The following is a 12,493-nucleotide window of genomic DNA, read 5'->3' on the forward strand; positions in this document are numbered from 1 at the left end:
GTCATGCAAAAACTGTTCAGAATTTTACCTTTTGCATTGTGTGGTGTGTGTGTGAGAGAGAGAGAGAGAGAGAGAAAGAGAGAGAGAGAGAGAGAGAGAGAGAGAGAGAGAGAGAGAGAGAGAGAGAGAGAGAGAGAGAGAGAGAGGAAGAAAGGAGGGAGGGAGAACAGAGGAAAGTCACTATATTGTCCAGTTAGCCTGGAATTCATGATCCTCCTGCCTCACCCTACAGAGTTCTGGAATCACAGGCTTCACCACCACACCAAATTCATGTCTTACAATTTGGAACCTAATTTATTTTCAATCACAAATTTCTGTATTCTTCTTCTCGTTCACTTCCCCCTGCAAAGCACTTGATTCCTTCTTGAATTTCACTGTTTTTTTTTTTTTTTTATCTTAACAGTGTGTCAAATGCATCTAAAATATGTTGTTAATGTTTCATTTCTAACTTCCTAATTCATAAAACACAGGGTCTGCCTTTTAAGTTCTAATGAGCCTGTGTTATTTCTACCAGCTCTTTTGTTCTTGCATTTCTGGACATCCAGCTGTTTGGCCTGCTAGACATCACTCTCCCAGCTGCTAAATCCAGATGCAGGGTTTCTATTGCTGTGGCAACCCTGTCACCATGGAAGATCACTGGTCTAGTCACAGTTATCAGTGGAGCCTGCTGTTATTGGCAAACCAAGGGCTCTCTCAGTAGCTGTATCTAGCAAAGGTTCATTTCTTGCTCAAATTACCGAATGATGTATATCACAGAGACACCAGGCTCCAGGCGGCTTCATCTTGCAACTCTACCATTTCTGATTCCTTCTTTCTAGTCAGTGGGTAGGAAAACAAGAGGGCAGAGAAGACTCACTGGCACCCAGCTGCCTCAATCCAGGAATAGCACACATAGTTTTCTACAGAGAATATCACACTCTCCCTTGATATTTTTGTTGATTTGGACCTCATGAAAGCTCACCTCTGCCTCTAGCCTTGTGTGCTGGCTTAGCTGCACATTGCTGCCCAGAGGGAATGGTGTAAAGGAATTTCTTGAACCTGTATTCAGGCCAACTGTTGCTCTATTGAGTTGTGTGATAACGATAGAACACGTGTTATGCACCAGGTTGGCTTTCTTGCTCTTTAACTGGAAACCATGTGTTTCTTCTTTTCTCTTCTTTTTCCTCCTCCCACTGTGAGGCAGCGAGCAAGAAGCATATCCAGTGGCTGCTGGGAGCAGATGGCGAGGTCTGGGTGTGGGTCATGGGTGAAGGCCCTGGAGACAAACCCTATGAAGAGATATCTGAGGAACTGATTGCAGAGAGGGCACGGCTGCAAGCACAAAAAGAGGCTGAAGAGCTCTGGTGAGAGGTGCTGGCTGGGAGGGTGCTGGGTCGGGCCTGAGCCTGGAGTGTTGAGCGATCTAAGCTATGGGTGGAAAAATGAGGTGCTGATCAGTGGTTGGCTGTGTTGAGTACTGTAAAGTTCAAGTGACCAAGACATCAGAGTCTTCCATCAGTAAACCTTGTAGGGTCAAGCGTTAGACCCAGCTGCCAGCTAAGCTGGGACCTCGGCTTTCTCCTGTTGGGATATGATCTAAAAACCTAACACCCCTTCCTGTATGTGTGAAGTGTACATTCACCTGGATGATATGGACAACATGGTATGTATGTGTAGTGCATGTTATGTACTCATGTGTTTGTGTGCATGCGTGTGTAAAAGCCAGAGTTTAATGTCAGATGTCTTTTCTCTGTTGCTCTCTACATTATTTTTTGAGGCGGGTCTCTCATGGAACCTGTAGCTCACCAATGCAGCTAGATTGTGTGGCCAGTGAGTTTTATGGATTCTCCTGTTTCTGTCTCCTTAGTGCTGGTATTATAAGCATGTATGACTGCATCAGATTTATATGAGGATGCTAGGGATCTGAATTTATTTACTGTGCTCATACTGATTACCAACCTTACCATTTTTATAGCCCCAGCCACTCTGCAAAGTTCTGTTGGGGATGATCTACCAATAGGGCTTCACCTTGGTTGTTTCTCTGCACATTATTTACATTTTCCACAGTAGAAGAAAAGCTAAGTCCTCAGGAAAGTTTGGAGTCAGACTCCTTCTATCAACAACTTAAAATTCTTTTTCTTGCAAAACTTAGAAATCCATGTAACGGTGCCTCCAGCATCCTCCACCATCAAGTATGAATGATGGTGTTTTAGTTGTAAAAATTGTAAAGATATGTAAAGAAGTTTGGAGACTAGAATGAATTAAAAAATATTTGCCACCTGTCTCTCAAGCCAACCATGAAGACAATTTAAAGACAAAAAACAAACAAACAAAAAAAAACAGCTTTATTTATACCTTGATAAATCCCTTCAGTTCAAATTCAGTGCTGTTGAAGATTCTCAAGTAGTGCTGTGTTACACACAAATGCACCTTATTTGTGTTTTGATAGACATTTAAGTTGCTTATCATTTCTTTAAGAAATCTCTGATGAGCATCTACTATACACACCTTCTTCTACCTTAAATAAGAAATCGAATTTTTATGTCTTTTTTTTTTTTTGGCTTCTATAATGGAGCTCCTGGTTTACTGTCCCCTACAAGAGTGTTGTCTTTCTCCTTCTTTACCATCTTGAATTCTGTTGATCTTTGTCTTCGCTGTTCTGTGTTCCAAAGGGAAGCTTACTTGTTGATTTTACTTGAAGTTGCATTGAGTTGTTGTCTTCTAGTTTTTCACCCAAGCTCACTCCTGCTGCTGTTCTCTTGGAAGGAGACAGAAGGAAGCAGAGATCACAAGAAGTTCCGGGATGCCTTGGCCAATGAGAAAGCCCGGATTCTGGCAGAGAAGTGGAAAGTGGAGATGGAAGACCGAAAGGCGGCTAAAGTTCTGGAGGAACGCATACATGAGGAATTCAAGGTGGGTCAGTACACTTGTGAGGGGCACCTGCTCTTGCCTAAAAGCCCAGTGTGGCTACTCTCTCATTTGGAGCTCTTCGTGGCTATTGGTTGATTTTGGGTGTGTTATGAGATAGAAATCTGGCATGCCTGTGCAGGAAGGAACTTGACACACTTTAGACCCACCTTCTATTTGTTATATAGATGAGGTAAGTGAAGGCCACATAAGGGAATTGTCAAGGCCACATATGATAGTGGTTGAGTACAGAGTCAAGAAAAGAACATTGGCCTTCTCTGTCCCACACTGAGAATGCAGGGAAATGAGGCACTAGGAACAAGCTTCTAATCAGATCAGCTGGAACTCACTTCCCTGAGCTACTCCCTAAACTTCTCTGAGAAATCACCTTGTCTTTGGTAAAAGAGTAAAAAAAAATAGACTACTTCAGTTTTTTTTTCCTGTTTTTCTGTTTTCCTTCTTTTTTTGGGGGGGGGGAGGGTCAGGGTTTCACTATGTAGCCCTGGCTGACCTTAAACTCCTCAAAGAGTCATTTGCCTCTGCCTCCCACGTCCTGTGCTTAAAGATCTGTGTTAGCATGCCTGGGGAGACTTTCATTTTTATGAAATTTGGGGAGAGGACATAAGTCCTTTTCTGGCCTAGGAATGGCTGATCATTTGGTGTTATTAGCTAAATCTAGAGGATCTTGGAATTGGTAAACGAGTTTCACTGCTTTCTGCTAATGTGATGGTCAGCTTTAATGGTCATCTTGACAAAATCTAGACTCACCCAGGAAAGGAGTCTTCATGAAGAGCCGCCTAAATTAACTGGCCCATGGGCCAGTCTGTTTAGCATTATCTTGATCACATTAATTGATGTGTGAAGATTCAGGAAAAAAGTAGCAGCAATTCTCTGCACTTGGACCACGGACTATATAAAAGAGGGGGTGAGCTGAGTGCAAGCATCCATACATTTATTCTCTCTCTGCTCTTGCCTGGACATGGCTGTTTCCAGTTCCTGCTGCTTTGACCTCACTACCACGATGGACTGCAACCTACAGTTATGAGCTAAAATAACTTCTTCCCCCCTGAGATGCATTTGTCAGAGTACTTTATCACAATGACAGACCAGAAACTACAGCAGGTAGGGAGCTTAAATCACCTGAAAACATATTTTGTTATTGTTACAATATGGGTGGAATACATTTATTTAATATAAAACAAAAATATAGATAAGCAGAAACAAATTATATTCAATTCCAACATTGTACTTTTTTGTTTATTGCATTGTTGAAATCAAACATAGCTAGACATTAATCAAGGAAAGAAAACAAGAGTTTGGGGCTGAGAATACAGTATTCACAAGGCTTTATATTCAACATTTGCCAAAAGCAAAACCCGAAACAAAAAAGATGTTTCTTTTTGGTAACTACTGAAAGTTGGAGACAGGGCTGAAACTTCTCACAGCATCTGAAGAGGTGATTTATGGGAGTGAGCACTCCAGGACAGGGCAGGGAAGAGCCTCTTCTCAGACATTAAAGAAGGGAAGAAGCTAGAAGGAGAAGCTGTATGTAACTTGATGCCGTACTCCCTTGGCCAAGCAATTAGTGGGGGATCTGTCCTCTCCTAGAAGCTGGGGGGGGGGAACCTCCTTCTGGTGGTTATAGTGCAAAAGAACAGTTCTCTCGGCCTCTGGACACGTGGTTCTGGGATGGAAGAGATATTATCACAAGGGTAAGTTCCATAGAGAGTGCTCTAAGAACCTTTTAGCCTGGTTAGGTGCAGGCTAGACCACATTTCACATTTGGTCTGGATTCATCCCGGGGACAGGGTCTTCTGAGCTGTAAGCTAAGTCAGAGTTTGATCAAGTCTCTCTTTGCATAGCTTTGAAGGAGTTCTGCTTTGAGTTCTGCTTGTCCCTGTCTTCAGAGCATCTGGGCCTTTTTAAGCCTCTTCCTCTCTCCTCAGCGATTACTCAGTTAGGAATTGGAGGTTTCCTCAGCTGTCCTTGCTTTTCTTAGTTTTGCTTATTTTGCTTTTACATACATGGAAGCTCAAAAAATTTGTGAGTCAAGTTCACCAATCTTCTTTAAATACATTTGTTTTTATACTTCATGCCTTTGTTTCTCTGTATTGAATGCTCTTTCATCTTGGAAAGTCATGTAGTATTGTGTTCTGACTTTCATTTCTCTGATCTGTGTTCCAGGATGTGGATGAGCTGCTTCCTTTCCATTTGTCTGCTGTCCTGACTATTGTTGCTCCAGCTCTCTTCATCTTTTTTCCTCTATGATTTATTTCCACCCCAGACTAACTGTTTAATTATCATAGCTTCAAAAAAATTTAAAATACATGTTTACTTAGTAAATGCATCATTGAAATTGTTCATAAAGTATTTTGACAGTGAATAGTACTTTATTTAAAAACTTTAAAAAACCCTTCTCAAAAATATACTCACAGCAAACCTAACAGGAATTGAAATTTAAATATACTATTTGAGCCCATGTGGTAGCACACATTTGTATTTAGGTAAGGAAACCATCACTTTTCATTTTCAAAATGTTTTTGGCTAATAATTATTGTGACAGAATCGAGGCTTGCATCTGGACATACCACACCAGGTCAATGCAGTCCACATGGGGGAGGCTTAATGGGGAAATGAAGACAAAGGGAGTGAAAGGGAGAAGGAGGATAAGGATGAGGAGAATAAGGATAAGATTAAAAAAAAAAACAAAAAAAAAGAAGGAGGAGGAGGAGGAGGAGAAGTTGGAGAAGGAGAAATGGGGCAGGAAGAGTGTGCCTTTTATTCAGACTGTGACATAACTGCTTGCAGTTAAAGGTGGGAGGTAAACCAAGTGGATGCTGGAAATGTATGGCCATTGCCATGACAACACCTGTGAGGGTCCCTGTTACCTATGGGTGATGTCACTGCTGAGTTCTAAGGCAGAAGCTAGTTCCAGATACCAACAATAACCTCACCTATGTTTTTTCTATCAACAGAACATTTGAATACCTTTCTTACCATTCTTCCTCTCAAATAATAATCCATGATGATTTTTACTGGGATTGCATTAACTGGTAGCTGTGTTTATGGAAAGTGGACATTTTCAAATGTAATGAATCATGGAGTTTCCTTCTGGAATGTGCTGTGTTTTTTGTGATCCAAAGTTGTTTTCTTCTGTATTAACAAACTTGTAAAAATGAATGGTTTCATAGATCCAAACAGTCTCAGTAAGTTCTTGAACCTGTAAGGTTTTCTGGACCATGGTAAAATTTTTGACTATTTATACTTTCCTTTTAGTTGAACCATAGGCTGAATATTTTTGCTGTTTTGAGTAAAGTTACCTTAGTGTGTATGTATAACACACACACATACATACATACATACATACACTTTTCTAATGTAGGGTCTCCCTATGTAGTCTGCTCATACCTGCCTCCTGAGTATTAGAATTACAAATGTGTGTTACCTACCACATAGGCTCCAATAGTATATTTAAATCTATTTCAGTTCCTGTTAGGTTTGCTGTGAGCTATATTTTTGAGAAGAGTTTTTAAAAGTTTTTAAATGAAGTAGTATTCATTGTCAAAGTTTTATGAACAATTTTAACAATGCATTTACTAATTAATAATATTTGCCAAAATTTACTTGTTTCTTTCATACATACACATACATATGAATATATACACATGCATATATTCATGTCTTTAAGCATACATCTGTACAAGTTTGCATACATATGCATATACATATACACATAGATGCATATGTCTATGCATATATACACATAAAGGTATTTATACATACATTTGTGCATCTTTTGTCATTGATTTGTTAAAAAAAATTTAAAAAGGTCATGTAGATGACACTAACCCAAGTGAACATTGACAGGCAAATTTTTAGGCTATAAGAACCATACTATCTCCACCACAGTACTCAGTTTACATTGTAGTACAATAGTCATTGTCTACAATATACATGTGACTATGTTCCAAGAAGATATAACTTTTAAAGACAGTGGAGGTAGAGTTTTCCCAAATGGCCTGATAAGGCCCTAAGTTTGTTTTTTTGTTTTTTTTTTTTCATGTATCTCCTTTGAGTAAGAACACCGATCTTCAATTGTTACTATACCTATTTCAGTTAAGAGTAAAACATGAGGCATGCTCTATCTGTCAGGTCTAAAGAAAACCCAGGACAAATGGCTAACTATGCTGCCTATTAACATACCAAAGTGTGTGCTGGCCTCCAGGCTCACTCAGTGTTGGTGTTCTTTCTAGGCTCCACCCCAAAGTTACTTGGCAATGGGCAGGCTTGCCTGACTTACTAAAAAAGGGGCTGTTTGCCCCCTCCTCTCTCTCTTCTCTTGATCTTCTTACTCCATTACTCTCTCCTCTCTCTGTCTCTTCTCTCCCCATTACCCTTCCCCTCTCCCTACATGTTCATAGCCACCCTCTACTCTTTCCCCCCTTTCTCTCTTCTCCCTCCCCCCTTTCTCTCTGCCTTTCTCTGTCTCTACTACCACCATAACTCCCCTCCCCATGTCTTAAATAAACTCTATTCTATACTATACTGTCATATGGCTGGTACCTCAGGAGGAAGGAATGCCTCATGGTGGGACCACAGAGGCACTCCCTTCCGCTACACCATACCATGCCTTCATCAGACATATTCTTGCCCCTTCTATTTTATAAAACAAACACTCAGTACTTGTGGTTCTTTTTAGCTCTTCTCACCTTGCCCCATCTTAAACTTCTCCAGCTCAGGGGCTTCTCTTCCCCCAGCTTCTTACTTCTATATAACTTTACCATTTCAGCTTTGTGTTCTCTCGGCTTTCTCTTGCTCCTCTCTTAGTCCCCTAACCTGCTCATGGCCCAGTCCATTCTGTTGGCCACGTTCAATCTTCTACTTTTTTTTCTGCCTCTGGCTGTACTCTCCATCAAATCTACAATAAATCCCTTCTACTCAACCATACCTTGGTGCTGCCATGTCCCTACTTTATAAATCTGGTGATTGAAACCCCCACTTTACATCTATCCAATCTAATTGTGCACAGAGGTTTATACTATTGAGGATTATATATGATTTAGCTTTAAGTTGACCAAAGAAGAAAAGTATTTTCTTTTTTTTATGCCTTTAGCAGTGATAATTACAGACTGTATAGAGAGATACATGGGGTTTGGAGTGAGGTTAGGAAGAGTTGGACCTTGAGTTCACTGAATGGATAAAGAGATGTCCATTCATGAGGAAACCTAATCTCCTCACACGGGGCACCAATGTTGCTAAAAGAAGACTTTCCAGGTTTCGGCACGAATGTTGTTAAAAGGGATGCTTTGGTCTAACTTACAGTAAACAGAAAACAATAAACTGCACCCCTCTGTCAGCGATCTGGAGTTTAGGCTAATGAGCGTCAGGATGTGAACCTGCAGAGTTTCTCAATCCGAGTCATGGCACCAATGTTGTTAAAAGATGATGTTCTGGGTTTTGTCCCAATGTTAGGAAAAGGATGAAGAGAGTGGGGGCAATATGGCCCATGGGGGTGCAGTGAGGCCTGGGGGCAAAGGAGATATCTCTGGGGGGTCCCATGTTTGGAATTCTTTTCCTGAGGAGAAATCAGCCACATGATGGTATAGTATAGAACAGAGTTTATTCAAGTCATGGGAGCATTAAGAGGGTAGTATTGCCAGGTAACTGAGGGCTGGGGTTTACAGAATCCCAACATTCCCCTGTTTTGGTTTAATTAAAAGGAAAAATTAGAGGTGATGGTAGAGCAGGAATAGGGTCATTGTGATCTCTGACTGCTTCATACTTGTTTTGGGGTGACATTTCTAGAGAGTCTAGAAAAGTGGGAGTGGGGATGTTTGTCCAGTCTTAGAGTTGGCTGTTTCCTTGTTTTCCATAGTCTGTGGAACCATCTGAGGATAGGTCAGAAGGAACAGGTCCAATAGAAGTGTATGTGTCTGTGAGAGAAGGCTGAAGTAACTGTAGGTTGCTTCTCTGGAGCTGTTCTAGATGTAATGATTGCCTTGACTTGGCAAGATGCTAGAACACACACATTATAGGTAGAGATTAAGTTCATTTGGAAGAAAGAAAATTTTGTAGGAGTGGTCTTAATGCTGCCATTTCTCCCCTTCTCTTACCATAAAAAGGAGGAAAAAGGGAGGGGGAGGCCGATGGTAAATGGGGAATAGGGGTGCCAAGTCTCATTGGCTACTTCCTACTCTCTTGGGGCATCGTAGGGGTGCAGCTGGCTTTCACCTTCAGGGTCCACCTGGCAAATGTTTGCATCAGGCTCCTCCATGGAGAGTGGCTTGTAATCCTGTAACAGGAACTGATTAATTTGGTTAGACATTGATTTGTATCCATCATTGAAGGAATGTAGAAATAAAATTGATAAGGCAGGGAGCAAATAGTCAAATGATGAGATAGGAGGGTTCAGGATGGGGGACTTCTTTCCATTTACCAGACCATTGTCAGTATGTATAGGCAGATGTATCTGGGTGGAGTCTTATTTGGCTCATGCAAGACAGATCTGAATAGGTTTCTTGTAGCTTATAAGTTTATAAAAGAGATAACAACGTTAGTTAAAAACCTAAACATTTTTTAAGATGAGCTTTTGTGGACCAGAAGGAGCAAGAAGTATATATTTGAATCTTATAGTGGAAAAGGAAGTTTAGCAAGAGGAAACATGAAACATTAATGGAACCCAAGTTTAACCCAAGTTTACATAAGAAAGTAACCAGTCATATCTGTAAGAGCTTATATCTGAACTAGTTGTTAGAAAATAGAAGTCTGTTTCTTTAGTTGTCAGGCTGCAACTACCTTAGCTGTCAGTATAGTCAGAAATCTGGCTCAGAATAAATAAAACTTTAATGTAGCAGACATATCAATTAAAAAATGTCTATCAGCCAACAGTTCCCCTAGGTCTCTATTGTCTTCACAGCAACTTGGACACATTGGTCTGGCTTTTGAGCCCAGAAGACACAAGGCCTTTTCTGTGGAGTGGATATACAACATGAGAAATGACTCACCTTGCTTTAGACAAGTCATTTGACTCCAAAGCAGCCAGTTTTGTCCGCTCTGTTTCTCAGTGGTTATCCTCTTGAAGCTGCATTCATATCTTCTAAGACCTTGTGGGGGTCAACTGTTAACGGCTTTGGGAGATTCTGTCAGTTATAACTTAAATATCAATGATTAACAGATTTCTGACAAGATTGAGGGCTTTATTGGTTAGGGCATATTATAACTAATGGCAGTACTTAAAAACCATAAAGACAGAATAAGATTGAGAATAGTAAAGAGGAATAAAAATGTGTTGTGTTTGAGACAGGCGCTAGTGCACACAGGTGAGAGAGTGCAGTTGATATATTGGAGGCACACATGTAGGGGAGTGGGGGTGATTCTGTTGCAGCACAGCAAGAGTAGGGCAGGTGCCTCGGAGGTGGAAGCCCTGGACTAGTAGTTCCGACCATGGGCTGGCACTGCCCTGCCCCTTGGTGGGCTGGGAAAATACCTGTGCTACTGCACCTCTGTCCGCCATGGGGGCGGGGGCACTTGCTCAGGCTAAGCCACTGCTTCCCGGATTCCTGTCTGCCTGTTGGCTCCCAGCTGCTAGCTCCAGATTTCTGCCCTGGGCCAGGCACTGCCTTGCCCCTCAGTGGGTGGGGAAAGCAGTGCCTTCTGCAGGACCAGATGTCATGTTACCAGAACAAGGGAGTCTAAACAAAACCACGATCAAAGGCAGTAGCTGGAGCTAGAAGCAGACAGAAAGGGTCCAGGACAGAGTCCAGGACAGAGAAAGCACGTGTGGGATGGGGAGCGTCAGGCAGCAAAAAGAGTCCCTAGCAGGAGACTAGGGGCGGGCCCAGACCCACTCTTCCCAGTAAACTGCCACAGGTGAGCTAGAATTGGGCTACAGATGTAGGAGAACAAGTCTTGCAAACAGAGCACTCTAGTGGAACCCAGGGGCAGGGCCAGGCTCATTCTTCACACAGCAAACTAGGCAACAGGCAGCGGAACAGCAAACCTATACTCCAGATCGCTTGCAAGGGAGTGTAGTTTATTGTTTTTTTTTTTTTTTTTTTTTTTTTTGTTTACTGGAAATTAAACCAAAGATCCCAGGAAATAGGGACAAAAGCTGTGAAGACTGGCCCATGGATGAGAGTAAGGATAACTGCCCCTATTGGCAATGGGGCTACCCTCGGCAGGAAAAGGAGAGAGAAAAATCTTACTCAAGGGGAAAAGTCCTAGAATGAGGGTCAGTAAAAAATCTGTCCTCAGGGGTAGCTCCAAACTCAGGAACTAGTCCCTGGGACTGCGTGAATGTTTACTCTGACCAGTGTGGGAGTTTACCAGGTCTCCAAAGTTTAGGCTAGTTACCCTCGGGATGTGAACCTGCAGAGTTTCTCAATTGGAGTCATGGCACCAATGAAATGGAAAAGAGGTATCCGGTCATGAAGAAATCTAATCTCCTCACACGGGGCACCAATGTTGTTCAAAGATGATGTCCTGGGTTTCGGCACCAATGTTAGGAAAAGGATGAAGAGAGTGGGGGGGGGGTATGGTCCATATGGTGTAGAGAGGTCTGGGGGCAAGCGAGATGCGTCTGGAGGGCCCATGTTGGAAATCCCTTCTCCCTCAGGGACCAGCCAAATGACACTATAGTACAGAACAGAGTTTATTCAGGTCATGGGGGAGTTAAGAGGGTAGTAGAAGCAGAGAGAGAAAGAGATAGATAGATAGATAGATAGATAGATAGAGAGAGAGAGAGAGAGAGAGAGAGAGAGAGAGAGAGAGAGAGAGAAAAGAGGAATAAAGAAGTAGAGGAGTAGAGGGCAGCAACGAACACATGGAGAGAGAGAGGAAAAGGGAAGAGGGAGAGAAGGGGCAAGGGAGCAAGAACAAGGGAGAGCAAGAGAAAGGAGAGAGGAGAGAGGGAGGAGGGGGCAAGCAGCCCCTTTTATAGTGTCAGGGTTGAAGCATAACTGGCTATTGCCAGGTTACTGAGGGCTGGGATATACCTGGCTGTTGCTAGGTAACTGAGGGGTGGGATTTACAGAATCCCAACATGCACTGCACAGGAAGATCACAGCAGGGCCATGTTATTGGTAGAGATTTTTCTGGTTGATGTTCTCCTTGAAAGCTTCATTGACAGAAGAGTGATATACTGTGATGTGCTCTGCCAGGCCTCACAAACGTGTCAGCGAGGCCATTTGACCAGTCCTACAGGACCCCAAAGGACTGAAACAGGTGTCTGGTGTCTTTTTCAATGAAGATTTTAGCTTTGATGTATATATCTATGGTTTAAAATTGAAGGTGTTAAATATGCACGTTTAAACTTTAATATAAGTAGGCACCCTGCTTTAGCATGGCTTCACTTGGAGAAGCTTCAGAGGTGTGAGACAATGAGATATAGGCTCTCGTTGGCCTGATCCACTCTCTAACTTATCCTTTTGAGCTTACTTTGAATCTACTCATCACGGGCATATCTCTTCCATCATCAGACAACCTCTGGCCCCTTCTGCTCTATTCTAGTTCTCTGGGTATGGTTGGGACAAGAGTTACTCACAATCTTTACTGTAATTTTATTTTTTAAGAGAAAAGAGTTTACCCTCTTTCATCACTTCCCAAAATG

General features: G+C 42.1%; 1 protein-coding gene across 1 annotated transcript in view; it reads left to right on the forward strand.

Annotated features, from left to right (window-relative positions):
- SH2D4B (SH2 domain containing 4B) overlaps positions 1–12,493 on the forward strand; it is a gene marked incomplete at its 5' end in the record, with an annotated part of 77,976 nt that overhangs the window by 17,532 nt on the left and 47,951 nt on the right. Inside the window, 3 exon segments of the mRNA XM_080925868.1 lie at positions 1,184–1,343; positions 2,746–2,765; positions 2,768–2,892. Of these exon segments, the coding sequence (XP_080781994.1) occupies positions 1,184–1,343; positions 2,746–2,765; positions 2,768–2,892 (305 nt within the window).

This window comes from Micromys minutus, assembly GCF_963924665.1.
Source record: "Micromys minutus genome assembly, chromosome: 12".
In the NCBI taxonomy this organism is placed as follows: domain Eukaryota; kingdom Metazoa; phylum Chordata; class Mammalia; order Rodentia; family Muridae; genus Micromys; species Micromys minutus.